This window comes from Gigantopelta aegis, chromosome 6 (assembly GCF_016097555.1).
Source record: "Gigantopelta aegis isolate Gae_Host chromosome 6, Gae_host_genome, whole genome shotgun sequence".
NCBI lineage: Eukaryota > Metazoa > Mollusca > Gastropoda > Neomphalida > Peltospiridae > Gigantopelta > Gigantopelta aegis.
Window position 1 is genome coordinate 73,259,622 of NC_054704.1, and position 25,473 is coordinate 73,285,094.

At 35.9% G+C, this 25,473-nt stretch overlaps 2 protein-coding genes across 2 annotated transcripts in view; one reads left to right on the forward strand and one right to left on the reverse strand.

Annotated features, from left to right (window-relative positions):
• The window catches only part of LOC121374025 (sodium bicarbonate transporter-like protein 11), a 39,210-nt gene extending 20,611 nt beyond the window's left edge, over positions 1-18,599 (forward strand). The window contains exons 13-18 of the mRNA XM_041500904.1: positions 73-179; positions 3,055-3,226; positions 4,939-5,112; positions 12,546-12,738; positions 13,758-13,927; positions 18,115-18,599. Coding sequence (XP_041356838.1) covers positions 73-179; positions 3,055-3,226; positions 4,939-5,112; positions 12,546-12,738; positions 13,758-13,927; positions 18,115-18,175 — 877 coding nt within the window. The 3' untranslated portion in view covers positions 18,176-18,599. The remainder of the gene's footprint in view (positions 1-72; positions 180-3,054; positions 3,227-4,938; positions 5,113-12,545; positions 12,739-13,757; positions 13,928-18,114) is intronic.
• A 4,389-nt stretch (positions 18,600-22,988) lies between these two features.
• The window catches only part of LOC121375729 (sodium bicarbonate transporter-like protein 11), a 57,261-nt gene continuing 54,776 nt past the window's right edge, over positions 22,989-25,473 (reverse strand). Inside the window, exon 18 of the mRNA XM_041503331.1 lies at positions 22,989-23,586. Within this exon, the coding sequence (XP_041359265.1) occupies positions 23,526-23,586 (61 nt within the window). The 3' untranslated portion in view covers positions 22,989-23,525. The remainder of the gene's footprint in view (positions 23,587-25,473) is intronic.

Below are 25,473 nucleotides of genomic sequence, written 5' to 3' on the forward strand. Positions count from 1 at the left end.
CCATATAACCGTAAATAAAATGTGTTGAGTGCGTCGTTAAATAAAACATTTCCTTCTTCTTCTTCTTTTCAGACCGTATCTGACTGCAGGGAAGAGAGAGATATTTTCAGACTACTCACTACCAGCAGCTGTTATTATAATGTCCGTTATTGGTTCATATTTCTTCCATGATGTCAAAAGTAAGGTTTTAGAAGTACAGTTTAATAAATTAAACGTGGAGTAATTTCATGGTGTGGGGTAGGGAAGTATGGGAACACTGTGTTAAAAATTAACTGCCTATTGAACAAAGTATTCTTAAAATCTGTTAATTTAGGGTTTTTTTTAAATGTACTAATCAGTTGGAAGGAAGGAAAGGTTTTATTTAACGACAAACTCGGTGTCGAACATATCGTTAAGGACCACAAAGATATTGAGAGAGGAAACGCACTGTCGCCACTTAATGGGCTACTCTTTTCGATTAGCAGTAAGGGATCTTTTATATGCACCATCTCACAGACAGGATAGCACATAACACGGCCTTTGATATATCATTATTATTATTATTATTATTACCGTATATTGCCATGTATTAGCCGACTTTTGAAGTCTAGAAACACTTTCCAAAAAAAGAGAGTCTGCTTATACACGGAGGCAACAAATGGACCGTGACTTATAAATTGTGATCAGACCCTGAGCCTTTCACAGATTATGTAACAATAATTTGTGCACAGTATAAATAAAACACCTCATCATGCAATATTATGCAGTTTTTTGTTCTTGAATGCATTATAAGTTGATGAATAATAATAAAAAATTACTTGTTTTATTGTCATTTCAATGGTAAAAACATATTCTTTCCAACTGTCCGCCATCTTTGTTTGACCTGTGCTGGGACCAGTCTTTCATATAGCAAATTTAAGATACAAAATGGTGTTTTTTCTTCAAACAAGTATTATATTTCTAATATTATTGTTTTGTTGGGAGGGTGCATTAAACTGTAAAGTAATGCCATAAATATATTAAGCTCATTATTAACATTGCCGACTGAAAAAACATAACATGAATTTCAGGACGATAATTACTCCCACTATGGTCACATGACCATACCATATACAGTGAACAGCTGCAGTCATGGACCGCATGATCTTTTGTTTATGTGTGTGTGATGGGGGATTAAACATGCCTCAGTGATTTTACTTTTTGCTGTCCAGTGAATAAATTAATTACTTGTGTGCAGTGATATGTTGTTGTTATGTTTATTTTTCTGTTATGCTTTATCAGTTCTAAATTATTTTTCACGGCATGGTAGATGTTAGCATTGCCGCATTGACTGCGATCGTGATTACCGTGTTTGTAATAATTAAAGGGAAAAAAAATATAATGAACAAGAAAAGAACACATCTATTTGTTGACAGTATTATTGAAATCGATACAACATACAGCTGGACAAAAGATGACTTCGGCTTATACACGAGGCCGACGATTTTGTACTAGATATATAGGGTCAAACTGAGAGGTCGGCTTATCCAAGGAGTTGACTAATACATGGCAATATACGGTATTATAGGTTCCAGTGCCACATGCAGGTCCTCCCTAACTTGAAATTGCATTGAAATTGCATTCAGGGATGTCATTAAACAGGCGGTACCCAGCAATTTTGCACTGCGTTTTTAATAAATTGTCGCTGGGTATAGAATTACAAAGAATGAATGCTTCCTGATCGAATGTTAATGTTTACAATCTAATTTGTGCATATTGACAACCCTGTTATAAAAATGCATTTGTAAGCTCGCCACTTGCCAAATGCGCCAATTGCAAAATAATTTTGTCTAATGATTAATAATTTTATTGGAAATAATGGTGGGTTTCTACAATTTTTAAAATTTTAATTAATAATTTGGTGACATTTTCTTCACATCCAGAGCTAGCTCTGGCTTATTCCTGATTAATTAATAATAGCGCATGAGTGTATAATGTTAATATTTCAAATAAACTTTGAAATTGCATCATTCTTTGTCTTCAGAATCAAAAACTGCTGGTTTGACTGGCACCACAAGAGAAAATATTGGAGATAAATAACAAGTAAAGAAAGAAAGAAATGTTTTATTTAACGACGCACTCAACACATTTTATTTATGGTTATATGGCATCAGACATGGTTACAGACCACACAAATATTGAAAGAGGAAACCTGCTGTCGCCACTTCATGGGCTACTCTTTTCATTTAGCAGCAAGGGATCTTTTATATGCACCATCTCACAGACAGGGTAGTACATACAATGGCCTTTGATATACCAGTCGTGGTGCACTGGCTGGAATGAGAAACAGCCCAATGGGCCCACCAAAATGATTATGTCAGTGTTTCTGTCAGAATGAAGTTTTGGGGTATGCATGGTGCTGTGGAATTGAATGCAACCACTGTCAACAGTGGGTATTGATGGGGGGGGTGGGGGGCTTTCCCAGAAAGAAAATGGGTTACGGTTAAGGTTGAGAAAATCATAAAGTAATGATAAGAGTAATTAATTTTGTTAAAAGGTTACCTTAAAAAAACAAATCTGCAAAAACATTTTGGTATGGTGCCATACCTGTTTGACCCTCTGGCAGAAACCCTGTATGTCAATAGCCAGCTTAATTTAATTTTCAAATGTTATTTCTATACTTAATAACAACACATGCATTCATCTTTATGCTTCAGATAAGCACTTTCATATTTGACTTTATTTCATGGGGTGGGGGAAGGGACGTAACCCAGTGGTAGAACGCTCGCTTGATATGTGATCAGTTTGGGATCGATCCCCGTCGGTGGGTGCATAGGGCTTATTCTTGTTCTAGCCAGTGCACCACGACTGGTACATCAAAGGTCATGGTATGTGCTATCCTGTCTATGGGATGGTGCATATAAAAGATCCCTTGCTGCCAATCGAAAAGAGTAGCCCATGAAGTGGCGACAGCGGGTTTCCTCCTTCAAATATTTGTGTGGTCCTTAACCATGTCTGACGCCATATAACCGTAAATAAAATGTGTTGAGTGCGTCGTTAAATAAAACATTTCCTTCCATTCATTCCTTATTTCAGTGGGTAACAGTTTCAACTCCTACAGAGATCCAAACCTGTTTCAACTGAACACAATGGCAGATCTTCCCGTTGGGGCAATATTTGCAGCCATGGCACTTGGATTTGTTTTGTCCTTGCTCTTTTTCATGGGTCAAAACATATGCTCTAAATTTGTGAATGATCCCAATAACAGGTTTGTTTTGGTTACTTTTCTTAAATATAAAATGTTGAATACATGAATCCAGTACCATGAATAGATAGATTTTTGTTTTAAAAAATGTATATTTTTTAATAGCAAGTCTTGTACATATGTTTTATGCCATGTATGTATTTTCTACTATTTGTTCATAAATGTATGCATTGTAATTCTGTAACCGGCCAATCTAATTAAAATTAGCTTCACTATTACATGTGGATCTAACACCAGTCAGTTGGAGCTCATGTCCACCAATCAAAACCTTACTTGCAGAATCCTGCCAGTGATTTAAAAATAATTTTAAAACATTCCGAATTATCTTGAGGGTATACGACATGTTTCGTGTGAATTACGAATGCCTTAAAACATGTTTTATTTTATAAAATAAATAGTTTGTAATGTAAAACTGAAGACTGATTTAGTTTGGGTTTTTTTTTAAAATAAATAAATAATTTTTAATGTAAAATTTAAGACTGATAACCCACCCCGTACGTATTGGTATGGTTCGCTGTACTGCGGCCACTAAAATAGACTCGCTCGATATTTTTAGAATTTGTATGCTCCCAAATAACGTTATAAAAGGCGAAGTGTGATTGGTCAGTATTTAAATTATTATTTACAGACGAAATGTTACCTGGACATTGGGGATTACGCAGTGTTGTTAGCAATCCGATTAAAATTAGTTCTACTGGTCTAAATAAGGCATTCGTAATTCACATGAAACATATCGTATACCCTCAGGATAATTCGGAATGTTTTCAAATTATTTTTAAATCACTGGCAGGATTCTGCAAGTAAGGTTTTGATTGGTGGACATGAGCTCCAACTGGCTGGTGTTAGATCCACATGTAATAGTGGAGCTAATTTTAATTAGATTGGTAACCGGCCTCGGTGGCGTCATAGTTAGGCCATCGGTCTACAGGCTGGTAGGTACTGGGTTCGGATCCCAGTCGAGGCATGGGACTTTTAATCCAGATACTGACTCCAAACCCTGAGTGAGTGATCCGCAAGGCTCAATGGGTAGGTGTAAACCACTTGCACCGACCAGTGATCCATAACTGGTTCAACAAAGGCCATGGTTTGTGCTATCCTGCCTGTGGGAAGCGCAAATAAAAGATCCCTTGCTGCTAATCGGAAAGAGTAGCCCATATAGTGGCGACAGCGGGTTTCCTCTCAAACTCTGTGTAGTCCTTAATAATATGTCTGACGCCATATAACCGTAAATAAAATGTGTTGAGTGTGTCGTTAAATAAAACATTTCTTTCTTTCTTTCTTTCTTTCTTTTGTAATTCTGTATTGTTTGTATCCGAGGGCCTCAGGGAAGATTAGCTATTGCTCATTAAATAAATAATAATTATTATTATTTCTTCTGTTATGTTCTTTTCATGTACTTTCTTTTATGGGGAAGTTCTTGCTGTAGACAATTTTTTATTTCTGAAACAGTTTTGACATGCATGATTGGGCATGAGTATATATTTCTTTCTTTTTTAAAATTAAATATTCAGTGAATTTATATATTTATTTTTCAAAATTATTTATTAAATTACATGTTGTGCATGTTACAACGTGGTATATTGGAATTCAGGTGCTGAAAAATGGAAGTACCGACATGTTGGTGTTGATGTTGGTCTTTATAGATGGTTTTGTGTTTTTTTAAATAACGTTTTACATAAATGTTAAAATTTATTATTAATCTGTATGTTTAAAAGAATGAAGAAAGGCTCTGCATACCACTGGGACCTGCTGGTTATAGCATTAGTGAATGCCGTTCTGTCGTTATACACTTTCCCCTGGTTGCATGCAGCTCTACCGCATTCTCCAATGCATGTGTATGCTCTCGCGGACATGGAGGAACGAGTGGAACAAGGAAATATTCAACAAAAGTGAGTAGCATAATTGATTTTTAAGATCACTTTTGAAATTCATTTTGGCAGGACATTGTGGCACAATTGTTATGCGTGCATACACTATTAATAAATATCAGATATTTTAGCGCAATTTCACTTGAGATCCTTTTTTAATAAATGTAAAAAAAAATTAATTACAGTATTAAAAAAAAAATAATATATATATAGTAAAAGTCTTTCATTATTAATTAATAATAAAAGCATCATGAATGAGTTTATAATACTTGCATGCAGGGATATGCAAATTGCCATAATTATGTGAAATATGGGATGCAGCTTTTTAAAAATATACTTTTACCCCTATTAAACTAATTGTTCCATATTGATGTTTACTTGTTTTTATTTGTCATAAATGTAGAGAAAATATTATGTTAAATTTTATAATTATGTATACATCTGTAAAATAACAATATATAAAAAAAGAGTATGATTACATATATCTGATATTTAATGTCCTGTTGTTGTCCTTATAAATTTTTCTTTTTCTCTAAGGTAAATTTTTGTAATGACATCATGCACTGCACAAATTTCAATACTTAATCAGAAGTGTTTTAGTGCTAAATATAGTAATTGTATAGAGTAAAGGAGAAAACATACTGCTACCAATTATGCTACTTCTTTATTTTAGCAATAAGAGGTCATTCATGTGCATTTTCCTTTGACATACTGGTTGTGGAACCCTTATGTGGATTAAATCACTGAAGAGGGATCCGGGCTAAAAATTTGTGTTACTATCAGAATCCAATTAGTGTTAGGATTTCCACAAGCATTAAATATCCAAATCTACATTGACTCAAGTTAAATATTTCAGGTAGTTGCATCAGCAACCCCCCCCCCCCCCCCCCATGATGACATAATTGATTTTATTTCAGCTTATATACTCTTCACAAAAAGTTGGGGAACTCTAAGAAGAATTTGCAGTAGCTAAAATTGTACGGTATTGTCACGGGGATTCTATAATACCCGTAACTGAATAAAACATGATTGTCCAAATATCTCTCCTAACTGTATATCTATTAGATCTCTCTGTAACGGGCAGTTATTTACCCGCGTGTGGCTCGTCTAGGTATGATCAGAGATACGATCTTATATAAAGTATATATTATTATAGCACGTTTAGTTCACTAGAAAACACAACAAAACACAATACACTTTGGAATCTGTATTAACCTACGCTGACAAATGTACTGCCGCAGTAGATAATTAATAACAACAATAATAACAACCCAGAACTGATCACTTAATTAGTTAATCTCTAGGTGTCTAGTTTACACAATATGCTAATCACTTCACCGTGACACAACACCCACACATGTGATAATTGAGAAACGCTAACACACACACGTGCGATAATGGAGAAACGCTTCTAGGGGAATTTAATTAATAAAGGAATTACAACACTATTCCTAACTGGTTAATTTTTAATTAACCCTAACTACTCATTCAATAACCTTGTAATACAGAATTAATACTGGTACCTATCACAATAAAGACAATAACCTACAATTTACCTAGGTCCTCTAGGATGACTGGCTAAGCTTTATATATATATATCAGAACAGTGAGCCTACAGAATACTGCGTCAGATGACCGGCAGCACCGTCTAAATAATATTGGTATAATACAGTATTACAATATTTAAAGTCACATCAATCACATCAAGGTTATACACAGAGCAGAAAATATATATTTACCAAAGTCCCGTCTGAACTAATATAGATTGTTCAGTGGACGACGACCGTTCCCCTGGATACCTCCAAAATGGTTCTCCAAAACACTAGCTATTTATTATAAATCGAATATCGCCTGGGGGTACATCGCGGCACCGAATCTTATCATGTGGATTTTCCACAACCACCACGCTGGCATATTTTTCTCTGATCGTCAGACTGGCTGTCGCCATCCGCGAGCAATCCCCTGGCCATAAACAGCACTACCGGAGATATTACGTAACTACTAGCCACATGGCCTCCACACCTGCGCTGGGTGTGTATTAGAAAAGCTCGATGACCGTCGCGCAAAGGTATCACGTAACAAGTTGCCCATCTGGGCTTAAGTGCAATTTGGAACTGCACACGGCCTTCTAAAACAATTAATATCGCCACAGGCGAAAAGAAATTAAGAGCATGTACCGTCACACACCCCCACCTCAAAAAGGATATTTCCTCTACTCTGGGAATAGGGAAATATACTACATTAAAACAAAAAGGTGCGTTAACCGACGCATACGGGCATTTATAACACGTAATAATAAGGTGACTACCAGTAATCACACTGAGTCTCTGAGTCCCTGGTATACAAATAAAATATATATAAACAAAACAGAAATCAAGAATGTCAACACATTATCATAATGTTCAACTTCGGGACAGGGCATCAGCGATTACATTGGATGTGCCCTTGATATGTTAAATGGTAATTGGGTATTCTTGCAGAAGAAGACTCCATCTCAAAACTCTCTGGTTGGTGGCTTTCATTCTGTGAATGAAAGTGAGCGGATTATGATCAGTAAAGACCACCACTTGATGCACTGCCGATTTCACGTAGATCTGAAAATGCTTCAGAGCTTGTACCATGGCCAAAGCTTCCTTCTCTATAGTGGAATAGTTCACCTGGTGTTTGTTAAACTTTTTGGAGAAGAAACTTACAGGATGGTCCAGTCCATTTTCCTCTTCCTGGAACAGCACAGCTCCAGCTCCCACGTCACTGGCATCCACAGCTAGCTGGAAAGGCATTCGGTAGTCTGGTGCTGCCATCACGGGAGACGAGTAGCGCATCTGCTTGAGACGGTTGAATGACTTCTCGCATTCACCTGACCACTGGAACTTCATTTCTTTCTTTTTCAATGTCGCACATTTTCCAGGTTTTCTCCGATAGGCATGCTGTCGAATCGGTGTAGCGTTGGGTTCCAAGCGCACATCTTGGCTTAAGGTATTGGTAACCGTTGGAAGGTTCTGACAAATGGAAACATTGTCTTGTTTCAATGTAGTCAACTTTGCCGCCTGGGGGTTCAAGTCTGCTATAATCTGGCTGTTGGTTAACTTGATCTCTGCAGTCTTGACGTCATCACAGGAAATTGAGTGACTCTCAATTTGGACAGGTAGTACTGGCACTATCGGCAGTCTGTCAAAATAACCTTTTAGCAAATTGATGTTACAATACCTACTTTTCCTAACCCTATCAGGAGTGTTTATCACATACCCGGTCTCATTAACCCGTTTAAATTCCCGACTCCTAGTCTTCCTATCAAACACTGATTTTATTTTGCTCTGAGCATGGCTCAGTTGCTTCATAGCTAGTTCGGTCGCCGGCAACCTCCTATCTCTAACTCTCTTATTCATTAATACTCTCTCAGTTAACAATGTAGTGCGAACTGCCAACAAATTTGGATCAGCCCCCTGCTCTAGGATTAACTCTTGTCTATTACAAGGTGAGTCCCCTCTATCAAACACAACTGGTTCAATTCCCCTCTGCGGGAGATCAACAGGTTCCACCACATTTAATTCCTCAGTTGACTTATCTACCATTTTACTGATAACCTCGTCCACTCCAATTTCATGGCTCACACATGTATCAGAAAAATCACAAATATCCTCTGCGTCTTGTGTTACCTTTCTGGCCATAGCCCTAGTCTTTACACACGCAGGATATCTAATCTCATCAACCTCACTCTCTTCTATTGGTAAAGTGCTGTCTTTAATTAACAATTGGTCACATTTCGGCTGACAACACTGACTAGTCAAATCATTACCCAACAAAACTCCTATGTTTTCAACAGGCAAGTTCTTCACGACACCCATAATGACTGGTCCCGTCACAAACTTCGAACACAAGAAAACGTTATGTAACCGGACAACCATTTTTTCTCCAGTAACTGAGGTTAAAGCCAAACTACGTCCTGTATCTGACTTTTCTATACCAGCTAAACACTCTGACGTGATCAGCGACTGACTACAGCCTGTGTCTCGATAGATTGATATTGCCTTAGCACTCAATTCTTATTTCACATCACAAACCATACCAGTGGACACATACGGGTTTACTTTCTCTGCCATGGGACTAACCATTAACTCTCTCGCTAACGGAGCTGACCTCACTAAACCGACCACTTGCGCATTATCGCGTTTCCTTTTAAAACAGTCCCCGACAAGATGGTTATCCTTTTTATAGTAACTGCAATGTGGACGAAAAGTTCGTGCATTGGCTGATAATGCAGGCTTATCCTTACTTTGACCACCAGGTGCATTCCTTGCCTGACTAGCTGACCAACTAGATGACTCTCCCCGATAGTTACTTTCCCGGAAAAACCTGGCTGAAATTTCGTCTTATCACCCTGTTGTATAGAGCTACCCTGTACTGCCTGAGCTTTGTGTATTAACACGTAGTCATCTGCCACTATGCCTGCCTCCTCTATTTTTTTGATACCACGATCCTCTAAATGAATACGTAAGCTAACTGGTAATCCATTCTTAATGTCCTGTAAGATCAACAACTCCCGTAACTCGGTATATGACTCTACCTGATGAGACACCACCCATTTATCAAACATCCCTGCCTTCTTAGCCACAAACTCACTATAAGACTGACCCTGCGTTTTTCTCAACTCGCTATACCGTAAACGATAATCCTCAGGTCGTAGTTCATACGCCCTCAACACTGCCGCCTTAACTAGGTCATACTGACTTGCTCGCTCATCACTCATTGAATTATAAGCTACACTAGCCTTCCCCTTAAACTTAGACACGGCTAACAATGTCCACTTAGACTGCGGCCAATTTAGCTGCTTAGCGGCCTGTTCAAAAAGTTGGAAGAACATATCTACCTCTTCATCGTCAAATACAGGCACTGATCTATAAGCCTCTGACATGTTAAAACCATTTCCTGCCTCTCGTCTAACTTCTTCAGTATTCAACTTTAACTCATGTTCCACTTTTAATTTTTCTAACTGGAATTCTCTATCCCTCTCTTCTCTTTCTCTCTCTCTCTCTCTATCCCTCTCTTCTCTTTCTCTATCTCTATGTCTATCTTCTCTCTCTCTCTTCTCTTTCTCTCTCTCTCTCTCTCTCTCTATCTTCTCTATCTCTATTTTCTTTCTCTCTATCCCTCTCTTCTCTTTCTCTCTCTCTCTCTCTCTATCTCTATCTTCTTTTTCTCTCTCTCTCTCTCTCTCTCTCTATCTAATGCACGTTCTTCTCTTTCGTACTCAAGCTTTTTAAAAGCTAATTGTTGTTCCACACTTAACTCATTTATCTCTATCTCTGGAACAATCTCACTGTCTTCCATAACAGGACTATCACCAAAAACTTCCTGGATAATAATTGTCCTTATATCTCCTAAGGTTTTAGCTGATGTTAAATCAATTTCTCGCTCACCCGCGATTTCAACTAACTCGGCCTTACGTGCTCGCTTAATCTCCACTACATTGAGCGTAGGCCTATCCAGCAAATTCTTATCCATGTTTAGATATGACGCACTTATTATTAATTAATTTTCTAGTGAACAACGTTGCTACTTCTAGTTATTTGTAAAAATAATTTATAAAGCCCCAATTTACAAACAATACTTTTTTAAATATGCATGTCCCGTTTCAGATCCGGGACGAGCGCCCCAATTTTCTACTCCTGTCACGGAGATTCTATAATACCCGTAACTGAATAAAACATGATTGTCCAAATATCTCTCCTAACTGTATATCTATTAGATCTCTCTGTAACGGGCAGTTATTTACCCGCATGTGGCTCGTCTAGGTATGATCAGAGATACGATCTTATATAAAGTATATATTATTATAGCACGTTTAGTTCACTAGAAAACACAACAAAACACAATACATTTTGGAATCTGTATTAACCTACGCTGACAAATGTACTGCCGCAGTAGATAATTAATAACAACAATAATAACAACCCAGAACTGATCACTTAATTAGTTAATCTCTAGGTGTCTAGTTTACACAATATGCTAATCACTTCACTGTGACACAACACCCACACGTGTGATAATTGAGAAACGCTAACACACACGTGCGATAATGGAGAAACGCTTCCAGGGGAATTTAATTAATAAAGGAATTACAACACTATTCCTAACTGGTTAATTTTTAATTAACCCTAACTACTCATTCAATAACCTTGTAATACAGAATTAATACTGGTACCTATCACAATAAAGACAATAACCTACAGTTTACCTAGGTCCTCTAGGATGACTGGCTAAGCTTTATATATATATATATATCAGAACGGTGAGCCTACAGAATACTGTGTCAGATGACCGACAGCACCGTCTAAATAATATTGGTATAATACAGTATTACAATATTTAAAGTCACATCAATCACATCAAGGTTATACACAGAGCAGAAAATATATATTTACCAAAGTCCCGTCTGAACTAATATAGATCGTTCAGTGGACGACGACCGTTCCCCTGGATACCTCCAAAATGGTTCTCCTCGATATCTCCAAAACACTAGCTATTTATTATAAATCGAATATCGCCTGGGGGTACATCGCGGCACCGAATCTTATCATGTGGATTTTCCACAACCACCATGCCGGCATATTTTTTTCTGATCGTCAGACTGGCTGTCGCCATCCGCGAGCAATCCCCTGGCCATAAACAGCACTACCGGAGATATTACGTAACTACTAGCCACATGGCCTCCACATCTGCGCTGGGTGTGTATTAGAAAAGCTCGATGACCGTCGCGCAAAGGTATCACGTAACAAGTTGCCCATCTGGGCTTAAGTGCAATTTGGAACTGCACACAGCCTTCTAAAACAATTAATATCGCCACAGGCGAAAAGAAATTAAGAGCATGTACCGTCACAGGTATATTAGCTGTGGGGAATAGTTATATGATAATAGTGAATTAATTGAGCAAAGATTACAACTGGTAGTTAGTATGACAGTAGGTTTTATGACCACCAAAGATCTTGAAGGATGATTGGGGTCAGAAGTGAAATTTGAAAGTTGACGGGTTTTTTTTATCAGTAAATCGCAAATTCAAACAATAAAAATGACTAAAAACAAAACAATAACAACTGTATGATCAACAGAATGAAAAAGATTGACAGAAATAATGTTCCACAGTGATTAATGGACCTTCCTGAAAATTGTCAAAATCAAGAATGACACCCCACGCACGTGTACGGGGCAACTGTGTGATGCACGTGCAAACTATGGAATGTGTTTTGGTGTGTTGATAAAAAGACCTGAAAGTTCTTTACTAGGATGTCTGTGGTCAAAACGTATGTTCAGTCTAATAGTTGATAGGTTCCCCTGCTTTTTTTGAAGAGTATACTCAATGCTGTGATGAATTGGAGGATTATAACTTCCATAACCTACCAAAGCCCTATTGGCTTAGCCAGTGTTACCGCTGGAAGTTTTGTTTCTTCTGTTTTCAGAGTTGTAAGAGTGAGAGAAACACGACTAACGGGGATTTTTTCTCACATCTTGATCGGTCTGAGTTTACTAATCTTGCCGGTGTTGTGTAAAATTCCTATCCCAGTCCTGTACGGTGTCTTCCTATACCTGGCAGTCACAGCCATGTTAAGAAACGAGATAGTTGAACGAATTACCTTGTTGTTCATGGAGCAGGTAACTTATTGTTGTAACTGAATCAATTTGAGCATCGTCGTTTTACCATTATTGTCGATTATTTTTCTTTTGAAGACTGATGAGAGACAGAAAGAAAGAAAGAAATGTTTTATTTAACGACGCACTCAACACATTTTATTTTACTGTTATATGGCGTCAGACATATGGTTAAGGACCTCACAGATTTTGAGAGGAAACCCGCTGTTGCCACTACATGGGCTACTCTTTCCAATTAGCAGCAAGGGATCTTTTATTTGTGCTTGCCACAGGCAGGATAGCACAAACCATGGCCTTTGTTGAACCAGTTATGGATCACTGGTTGGTACAAGTGGTTTACACCTACCCATTGAGCCTTGCGGAGCACGATGAGTGACAGACACAAAGAAAGAGAGGGCGAGAAAGAATTTTTTTTAATTTACCATTAATTAATGTTTAAAACATGAGATTCTTTCGCCACTCAAAGTGTAATAAATTTTAAAAATAAGTTGAAAGCAAGAACTCACAAGTCTATCATATTGTAGGTGTTTGTTTTTTGGCATTAGAAAACTGTTATAAGATTGGGAACTGAGAGAAAAAAAAACTTTACATATTTTCAAAATCATTGAAAATAGTACATCCCTCTACTTATATTTTTAGGTTTCAAAAGTGCTATATCTCTTTAATAAGTTCTATAAAGACATAATGCTATAAGATAAAGAGAAGAGATTTCAGCTTTAAATCAAAATGACCAAATATGGAAGTAAATTAGCAAGCCTACATTTACATGGTTGAAAATCAGAACAAACTACATCTGTCCATTATTTCAAAAGTAGTTTTTTTCTTACTAAAGTTATAGCCATTACAAGAATTTAGGTCAGTTTAATAGGTGTCTGAAGAAAAAAGCAGTGGGAGGGGAGTTGGGAGTGGGTGTGGACATCTGTATATTAATTTGTCATTTAACTGTAGCAGCCAATATTTTAAAAGTCTATAGCCAGTTTTTCTTTATGAATATATGTTACAACTTTGTTTTAACTTTACAGGCTGCCTATCCTCCAAACCACTACATCCGGCGAGTGCCCCAGTGGAAAATTCACATGTTCACGATGATACAGATTGCGCAGTATGCAGTGCTCTGTCTTGTGGGCTTTTTGGGAATTTCCTATATGAAAATGTTTTTTCCTGTCCTTATTTTACTTCTCATTCCCATCAGGTAAATTTCATTCACAACGTAAATGAATCTACTAAGAAATCTTAGCATTTTCCCCAGGTAACTATTCTCTTTTTTTATGCTGAGGTGTTGTTAAGCATTCATTCTTCCATTCATTCATTCGTCTGCTGTATAGTGCAGAAGCTTATTATAGTCTAGCTGGAAAAGTGTCACTTAAAAATGCAGTATTATAGTTACAAGGGCCGTATTTAGCTATTTTATTATTTATTTATGATAAATAACTACAAATGAATCAATTTCATACATTTATGTTTGTATAAATAACTCAGGAATATAGAAATTGTAATGTGGTTAAATGTCATGTAACTCAGGAATATAGAAATTGTAATGTGGTTAAATGTCATGTAACTCAGGAATATAGAAATTGTAATGTGGTTAAATGTCATGTAACTCAGGAATATAGAAATTGTAATGTGGTTAAATGTCATGTATCTCAGGAATATAGAAATTGTAATGTGGTTAAATGTCATGTAACTCAGGAATATAGAAATTGTAATGTGGTTAAATGTCATGTAACTCAGGAATATAGAAATTGTAATGTGGTTAAATGTCATGTATCTCAGGAATATAGAAATTGTAATGTGGTTAAATGTCATGTAACTCAGGAATATAGAAATTGTAATGTGGTTAAATGTCATGTATCTCAGGAATATAGAAATTGTAATGTGGTTAAATGTCATGTAACTCAGGAATATAGAAATTGTAATGTGGTTAAATGTCATGTAACTCAGGAATATAGAAATTGTAATGTGGTTAAATGTCATGTAACTCAGGAATATAGAAATTGTCATGTGGTTAAATGTCATGTAACTCAGGAATATAGAAATTGTCATGTGGTTAAATGTCATGTAACTCAGGAATATAGAAATTGTCATGTGGTTAAATGTCATGTAACTCAGGAATATAGAAATTGTCATGTGGTTAAATGTCATGTAACTCAGGAATATAGAAATTGTCATGTGGTTAAATGTCATGTAACTCAGGAATATAGAAATTGTAATGTGGTTAAATGTCATGTAACTCAGGAATACAGAAATTGTAATGTGGTTAAATGTCATGTAACTCAGGAATACAGAAATTGTAATGTGGTTAAATGTCATGTAACTCAGGAATACAGAAATTGTAATGTGGTTAAATGTCATGTATCTCAGGAATACAGAAATTGTAATGTGGTTAAATGTCATGTATCTCAGGAATATAGAAATTGTAATGTGGTTAAATGTCATGTATCTCAGGAATATAGAAATTGTAATGTGGTTAAATGTCATGTATCTCAGGAATATAGAAATTGTAATGTGGTTAAATGTCATGTAACTCAGGAATATAGAAATTGTAATGTGGTTAAATGTCATGTAACTCAGGAATATAGAAATTGTCATGTGGTTAAATGTCATGTAACTCAGGAATATAGAAATTGTAATGTGGTTAAATGTCATGTAACTCAGGAATATAGAAATTGTCATGTGGTTAAATGTCATGTAACTCAGGAATATAGAAATTGTCATGTGGTTAAATGTCATGTAACTCAGGAATATAGAAATTGTAATGTGGTTAAATGTCATGTAACTCAGGAATACAGAAATTGTAATGTGGTTAAATGTCATGTATCTCAGGAATATAGAAATTGTAATGTGGTTAAATGTCATGTAACTCAGGAATATAGAAATTGTAATGTGGTTAAATGTCATGTAACTCAGGAATACAGAAATTGTAATGTGGTTAAATGTCATGTAACTCAGGAATATAGAAATTGTAATGTGGTTAAATGTCATGTAACTCAGGAATACAGAAATTGTAATGTGGTTAAATGTCATGTAACTCAGGAATATAGAAATTGTCATGTGGTTAAATGTCATGTAACTCAGGAATACAGAAATTGTAATGTGGTTAAATGTCATGTAACTCAGGAATATAGAAATTGTAATGTGGTTAAATGTCATGTATCTCAGGAATACAGAAATTGTAATGTGGTTAAATGTCATGTATCTCAGGAATATAGAAATTGTAATGTGGTTAAATGTCATGTATCTCAGGAATATAGAAATTGTAATGTGGTTAAATGTCATGTAACTCAGGAATATAGAAATTGTCATGTGGTTAAATGTCATGTAACTCAGGAATATAGAAATTGTCATGTGGTTAAATGTCATGTAACTCAGGAATATAGAAATTGTAATGTGGTTAAATGTCATGTAACTCAGGAATACAGAAATTGTAATGTGGTTAAATGTCATGTATCTCAGGAATATAGAAATTGTAATGTGGTTAAATGTCATGTAACTCAGGAATATAGAAATTGTAATGTGGTTAAATGTCATGTAACTCAGGAATACAGAAATTGTAATGTGGTTAAATGTCATGTAACTCAGGAATATAGAAATTGTAATGTGGTTAAATGTCATGTAACTCAGGAATACAGAAATTGTAATGTGGTTAAATGTCATGTAACTCAGGAATACAGAAATTGTCATGTGGTTAAATGTCATGTAACTCAGGAATACAGAAATTGTAATGTGGTTAAATGTCATGTAACTCAGGAATACAGAAATTGTAATGTGGTTAAATGTCATGTAACTCAGGAATATAGAAATTGTAATGTGGTTAAATGTCATGTAACTCAGGAATATAGAAATTGTAATGTGGTTAAATGTCATGTAACTCAGGAATACAGAAATTGTAATGTGGTTAAATGTCATGTAACTCAGGAATATAGAAATTGTAATGTGGTTAAATGTCATGTAACTCAGGAATACAGAAATTGTAATGTGGTTAAATGTCATATAAAAAATATGTTCAGTACAAGTACATGTAGATTCCTGTCCTATCGAGTATCATACATATTTCAACTGGCCTCGGTGGCGTCGTGGTAGGCCATCGGTCTACAGGCTGGTAGGTACTGGGTTTGGATCCCAGTCGAGGCATGGGATTTTTAATCCAGATACCGACTCCAAACCCTGAGTGAGTGCTCCGCAAGGCTCAATGGGTAGGTGTAAACCACTTGCACCGACCAGTGATCCATAACTGGTTCAACAAAGGCCATGGTTTGTGCTATCCTGCCTGTGGGAAGCGCAAATAAAAGATCCCTTGCTGCTAATCGGAAGAGTAGCCCATGTAGTGGCGACAGCGGGTTTCCTCTCAAAATCTGTGTGGTCCTTAACCATATGTCCGACGCCATATAAACGTAAATAAAATGTGTTGAGTGCGTCGTTAAATAAAACATTTCTTTCTTTTCATACATAATTCCACCTCAATCGAACACATCCAATTCCATTTTGCATCCTCAAAAGATTCTCCAATAAATATATATATATATATATTTTTAACAGTAAATTATTTTGTAGTAATTTTTATATGACCTGGTTTACAGTTCAAAGCAAGAGTTAGTAAATCATTTTTAGAAAAGCTGCCATAATGCAACCTTGAGACCGAATCTGTAATTTCTTGGATATGGAACCAATGTAGTGCATATACTCTAGTTACTATTTCTGTGTATTGTAGACTTAGTGTATTCTATGTTTAAATTACTTCAGTCATTGGGAAGCATTAAATTTTATGCACTGCTAATATGTTTTAAAAAAAAAGCATCCATATGTTGACTACCGGCCTTGGTGGCGTCGTGGTTAGGCCATCGGTCTACAGGCTGGTAGGTACTGGGTTCAGATCCCAGTCGAGGCATGGGATTTTTAATCCAGATACCGACTCCAAACCCTGAGTGAGTGCTCCGCAAGGCTCAATGGATAGGTGTAAACCACTTGCACTGACCCGTGATCCATAACTGGTTCAACAAAGGCCATGGTTTGTGCTATCCTGCCTGTGGGAAGTGCAAATAAAAGATCCCTTGCTGCTTATCAGAAAGAGTAGCCCATGTAGTGGCGACAGCGGGTTTCCTCTCAAAATCTGTGTGGTCCTTAACCATGTCTGACGCCACATAACCGTAAATAAAATGTGTTGAGTGCGTCGTTAAATAAAATATTTCTTTCTTTCTTTCTTTCCATATGTTGACTACTCATTTCCATGTGTGTATATATATATATAAAGTATATACACCCTACTGCAATCCGGTGCAATATGATTCTTATTTTTGTATGTTCATATCTCATTGAATTGAAAAACAGATAAAGCATACCATCTTTCATCAACTTTTTGTAACCCGTCAACTTGTTTTTCAGACACAAACTGCTGACAAAGATATTTCGTCGGAGATGCCTCAAAGCCATAGACGGACATTAGCGGTTTAGTATCCTGCCCTTACTTTTATGAAGAATGCTTTTGAACTGTAAATTACTTTTACAAATATTATGAGTAATAATGTATGTTTATTAAATTTTTTATATATGGTTAATTATGTTTGAACCTTTATTTTACAGAACATATCACATATTATAATATTTATTTCTGGCTGATGAGTGGTTCAAATTCCATCAAAGCTGGCTCATAGTTTTATTCATCTTTCTCAGCTATCATTCTTTGTCCTTATCTTAATATAAAACAATAGTACCGGTGACATACATAAATATGTTATTGGTATGATTCGATTCTAATTATGTGAAATGTTTGCAATGAGATGGATGAACAGTTTGTTTTGGACCAACCACCATCCCAAGTTGTTCCTACATGTGAGGTTTGATGGTCCTGTATGCATCTGTATGCAAGATATGATCTGGACACAGATTTACTGTTATGTGCAGTAGACCGTGAAGAGTAGGTCACAGTGACCTAGTAATAGTATGTGACACACCGCCATCTTAAGTTGTTCCTACATGCGAGGTTTGATGGTCCTGTATGCATCTGTATACAAGATATGGTCCAGACAAGGATTTATGTGCAGGAGACCGTGAAAAAGTATGTCACAGTGACCTTGTAATAGTACATGACACACCACCATCCCAAGTTGTTCCTACATGTGAGGTTTGATGGTCCTGTATGCAAGATATGGTCTGGACAGATAGATAGATAACAATTTAACGTGTCCATATACCACTAGGGTAAGATCGGTGGCCTGACTCGGGATGAGGGGAGGATAGAGTTGAAAATGGGCAGAATTTTGAAAATAGCTATTAGTAAAAAAGTTAATAGAATTAAAAAAATAATAATAATAAATAAAAAGTTACAAGCCAAAAATAAAAAGAATTGACAGCTCGGCCGAATATTTATATAATTTGGAGCATTTTAGATGGACAGTCCAAAAATAAATAAGAGAAAGAAGAGAGGATCAGACTATTTAATAATATTAAAAAAAGAATAATTTTGACATATAATTTTGAACAGAGGTCTAAAAGTTTAAAGTCCGATTTATATGGTCCGGGCCGGGGAGGGGGGGGATTGAGTTTAAGGTGGGTGGAATTTGGAATACGAATTTAGTAGTTAGGTCAAAGACCTAAAGCCAAAATGAGCTCATTCATATAACTCATGTCTGAACAAAAATTTAAGTCCAAAGAACAAAATTAGAGTGCTCGACCGAAAGGGTTTTAAGGTGATTTGAGCAATTTAGACGGGCTGCCAAAATAAAGTGCGTCGGACTGTTTACAAAAAAAAAAAAATTAAAAAAAATTAAGGTCCAACTAAGCCCTTGGAACGGTTGGCGTCTACGGGGACAAGATGGAATGATTGGCGTTGAACTGTGGCACCAGTTTCCTCCAACGGCTAGCAAGGTCTTAGCTAGTTCGACGTAATGGGCGCCGGCGATGATCTTCAGTACTCTGTGGATGGTGTAGTTGTCCATGTCTTCGAAGAGTATTCCCTGTCTATAGATATCATCTCGGCGCGACGTCACCACAAGTCCAAACTTCCCGTCTCGTAGTTGCCCTCAAGAATGCCTCCCGGCAGTGAGCTGGTGTCCGAGGTGTCCCCGACCAAGTATCAAGCATACTGGCCGTCTGGACAAGGATTTACTGTTATGTGCAGTAGACCGTGAGAAATAGGTTACAGTGACCTAGTAATAGAACGTAACACACCACCATCCCAAGTTGTTCCTACATGTGAGGTTTGATGGTCCTGTATGCATCTGTATGCAAGAAGGGGCGGAACGTAGCCCAGTGGTAAAGCGCTCGCTCATGAAGTGGTGACAACGGGTTTCCTCTCAATATCATCATAGATGGGCATGTAAAAACCCCACCTAATTTCTCTCATGATTTATATCTATTTCATCTGTTCAGTTGGTTTCCTCAAACTCTTGTCTTCAGTCCACAGGTGCAATCTCGTTGTATTTCGATGCACACACCTGGCATCCTCATCCTTTACTGCTAATAAAGCTGGTCTGACCGCCAGTAGGTGGATATAAGTGCCTCTTATCTATGAAATGGTCAACTAAAAGCTGATGAGAAATGACAGGTGTGTGGCTCAAAAGGCTACAGGAAAAAAGTGCTTGTCGTGGTTGGAGAGACAAGGACAAGGATGTGGAGGTGGACAGCAAAAGATGTAAGAGCTACTAGATCAGGAAGACATAAGATGAATTCAAATGGAGAGAAAGGAACGGGGATTAGTGGGATTAAAAAAAAGAAAAAAAAGTTTAAAACTATGCCTGGTGGATTTGAGGTAATTTGTTCTCTGCATAATTAGCTAAAATTAGTGGGTGGTGGGTGTGAAAAAAAAGATGCCATCAAACCCTCCTCATGATCATTTCAGGAAGTCCTTAATGAAATATGTAAATTAATGTATTTTCATTTAAAAACCTTTTTGTCGTTTTGTAGTTTAAAGTAACTCATTGAAAATAATTTGATATCCCTACAATTGACAATATAAATTTTATATGCACTTCTTGAAATGAATGTATCCTGTAGAATTCAGGTTCTTGCAAGGTTTTGTGAATATTTGTGTGCCTGGTGAATAATAATTATATAAGTTGAAGTCCTGGTATCTTCTGCTCTTTTTGTTTTTAAATACGTTTTAATTATGTTAAAAAGACACCATGTGTCAAAAAAGGTATAAAAATATTCTTTTTTACTTTTTGAAATTCTGTCCTTTCATTTGCATAGGTTCCTGCATGTGTACTCAATCATTTAATATAATTTTAATGACAAAGTCATTAAACCAAAGTTGATCATTCCTCTTCATCATCTGTATTTTTCTTTCTAGAACACCTACCACTTCCTTTGTCCAATTCTTCCCATACATACATCTGTAAACTTCTTTCATTGACCAACTTCTCATCCCTGTACATAATCTATGCCTGATACCCAAGAAAAAAGTTAGTTTGCTTTGTTTAATGTCACCACTAGAGCACATTGATTTATTAATCATCGGCTATTGGAAGTCAAAAACATTTGGTCATAGTCTCGGAGGAAACCCACTACATTTTTCTTTTGGTATCAAGGTATCTTTTATATGCACTATCCCACAGACAGGATAGCACATACCACAGGATATGATACACCGGTTGTGGTGCACTAGCTGGAATGAGAAATAGTCCAATGGGCCCACAGACGGGTATTGATCCTAGACCAATCACATATCAAGTGAGTGCTTTACCACTGGGTTACGTCCTGCTCCCATACCCAAGATGAAGCCCCAGATTCTAGGAGTCCAACAATATTGTAATCTCAAATTTTAAAATATTTTGGGAAATGTTGAATTCATCAACAACCTTCACTTCAGTTTGTATAATGCTCAAATGACTTGATATTAATTTTACAATAATATTTGTACCCCCATGAAAAACTGGTGTGGAAATGTGGCACCGACAGAAGACTTGTAATGTCACTGAGATATTCATCACATCTGTATTTTAATAAATGATAAACATGTTTGTTTGTATTGTATTATTGGATTCCTTTTTTTTTTTTTATGTATCCTATTATAGACATTTAACAAATACTTAAGAATTCAACATGAAGGTTTAAGCCAGCTGTAGACCTTTGCAACAATGTGCAATTTCAATATGGCATTCAACAAAATCAGGCTAACACTCCTATTGCACGGGTCATGTTATGATAATACAGGTACATGTATATCCGTCCATAATACAATTAGTCTAAAAACACTAGTGCAAATAATGAATAAACAGAAAAAAACAAAAACGTTTTCCCAATATATAAACTTTAATTTACTTTTAAAACACATTTTAGTAATGTTCCAGAAAACACTTTAAACCAATAAAATATGTCATTGGTGCCACCTTCTTCATTTTAGCCTGAAGATTGGTCAGTTTTGAACACGATGATAAACTAATTTTACCAATATCGGCTCACACTGTTTTCATATGAAAAGGTGACAAAATAAAATAAGTTACAGGTGTAAAATCATTCACAAATCTTTGGATGATGGATATTAATCGATAGTTAATTAGTTCATCAGCTGATTATAAGACTGGCTTCAAATTTATAAAACTTTTAAGACTTTCTTGTGGGCTTTCAAAAGTTTACAGTCTATTTGATAATCTCTGTTTCTTGAGGTTAGTCTAGTACAGGAGGTGATACCACTACAGAACAATCATTCTGAGAGTACTGCTAAAGCTACTAGGCCAAACTAATTTTTGTATCTCCCAAGTTCAGGGACCATACATGTAACTTTGTGAAAAATATGGTAAATTGCCATGAAATTCAAAGTTGATCTGTAACTGTACATGATAAAGCTATACACAAACTTTCAGCTCAATATCTTGAAGCATTGCTATTCTGTATCTCGTATGTTCATAACTCTGTGAAAAATGAGTAAATCACCATGAAAGTTCAAACTTGATTTGTACCAGTATACAATAAAGCTATGTGCAGCTAATTTCAGATCAGTATCTTGAGGTAATGCAAACAAAATGTCCAGAAAACTATATTTGGAACAGTTGGATGGACAGACACAGAAGAACCGAGACAAAACCGTATCCGGTTAGGCTGGTACAGATTACATATTAAATACATTTTTTTTTTGTAAAATATCAGTGTTTGCAAATTCAACATGTTTTCAGTCGTGTTCTAATATCTTTAGCAGTCATTTTTCATTTTACTTCATAACATATATTTTTTTGATACATAAAATCTGGGATACTACAAATATTAGGACTGCAACATTTCATTTCAACTTATTTTCGTGCTTATATCCAATTAAGGTTCAAGCACGCTGTCTTGGACAAACACCTCAGCTATCTGGGCTGTCTGTGCAGGACGATGGATTAGTTATTTTTTTGTTAGTGCTTAGTGAGAGAGAAGAGGGTGTAGTGGCCTTAAGAACTCGCTCTGGGATGGAGCCGGTACCCGGCTGCAAACATTCTACCTACCATCCTGCAGTCCGATGGCTTAACCACTGTGCCACCAATACCAGTGGACTGCAACAAACACCTTGTTCATACAGATACTGATATTCTAAACAGGAAAATATCTTTAATATGTAATTTAAGTCATGAAAAAAGGATTGGTTATCGTAGTCATAAACATGTTACAATGTACCAAACTTGGAATAGTGCCTTTACTTGACACAATATTGCATCAAATCAGCTTCAGAAAGAAAGTGAACTGAATGTTCTACCATATATAACTACATATGAATACATAATTTACATTATTACAAACATGTACAAAATCTTCTCTACCGGGTATTCAATACATTGACTTAAAAGTTCTATTCCCAAAGTTGAGGGTCTGAAACTAAACTGCTAGTGTCCATCTATGGCTCTGAGATATTTTCGACTGAATAACTTTGTCAGGACTTTGTGTCTGAAAAAAAAGAAGATGATACATCATGCATTAATTTGAAATGAAGTCCTATGGGTGTTTTTTTAAGTCATACAAAACACACTGTAAAGGTGACTTGAACTGAATGGTGAATTTTCAAGATGGCTATCAATGCTGCAAAATAAACATACATCAATGTGGATCACACTGATACTTTTAACTATATAATACTTGATGTCTAACCAAATGTTTGTCAGATGTGCATGCAAATAAAAATAACAATTGACAAAAAGATGCAAGGACAGATGAATAAAGCCAGCTACACTTACTGTAGTACAACAATAACAACATTTTGTTTCTGCCATAACATTTTACAGCAATTTGATTGAATGTTGCTTTTAAAAATAAAAGATCCTTAAGTGGTATGAACAGATACAATGTGTCCACTAATTTTTGTCATACACCTCTTTAACTGGGCTTAAATGCATACTGTCACAGATTTAAGGACCTTATTTCTCTAAAAATGAATAATAAATCAAAATTACATTAATTTTTACAGACCAAATCTAGCTATTGCATCACTTTTACTACCCATGATAGAGTGAAATCCATGTCAACCCTCTCAGCAATGTTAGTTTTTGAATTATGGCCCATTGCCATAATTCAATTATTTTTACAAAATATCATTAATAAGTGGAGTTTGGTGGTTACTAGATGGTTGAATAAAGTACATTTAAGAACAAATCAAATATATTTTTTTTTAAGTAATACTTTGTTAGGCCATGTAATACTTTGTTAGGCCATGTTATTATAGAAATGTTGACTATAGTGGTAGATGAAAAATATGCCTTACACAACTTATTATACAAATGAAGCACATATAAAAATAATAGATATAAAAATACATGTATTACACACATTAAATACATTTTATGAAGCACACTGTAAAAATAATAATAATAATAATAACGTGCATAATATTAGCATAGGCTGACCACCAGGCATGTGGGTTTTTTTTTAAAGTATCTGCAGACTGAACATTTGCAGGTAACTGAAGTAAATCAAGGACCAGAGTTCGTAAACAGATGAAATTGGGTTACGAAAAAACAATCTGGAAATTTTAATATTGGTGTTAGGGTACTAAGATTGACCACAGGATATGCACAATGATCTAAAATGCTGGTCCCTATTCAGAATGGAGTGAATGAATGTATGTTTAATGATACTCCAGCACGAAAAATACATCCACTTTTGGGTTTCAAACCGTATAGTCCTTCCCAAAGGGAATGCCTTCTAAGCGGATTGTTTTCTAAATTTCACACAAAAATTGTTTTTTTTATTTTATTGTTTTTATTTCCAAAACATTTACCGGTACTTTTCTTCTTATGTCAAATAAAACCAAAATTATTTACAAAAAACATTTTTGTAGGAGAATGAGACGGACTATAGGTAAATATTATTCAGAATGGATGTAAAATATTTGCTGAAACTCTAAGTTTTGGATGAAGAATATGGAACATTTTGAACAAACAGTGGACAATATCTGGAAAAACTGTAAAGATGATTAAAAGTATGGAATTCTGGATAAATCCGGAAAACTTTCATCTGTATTTTAAATACACACCAACTACCCCTGCGTGTGCTGTAACCTCACCGTGGTGCAGGGGTGTAACATTATCTTTTGAGAATGGCCAATACAGCACAAAATTGAAGTTTTGAGTAAGACTCAGTATCCGTAAAATTCTGTGATATTTGTGTTTTTGCACAGTTCTTTACACTGTTTTTGTTTAAGTTTTGAATTTTTATATTGATGTTGATCATCACTTTATTTATTTGCATTACCATAGTTTGACACCCAATAGCCGATGTATTTCTCATGCTGGGGTGTCGTTAAACATTCATTCATTCATTCATACACACCAACTAGAG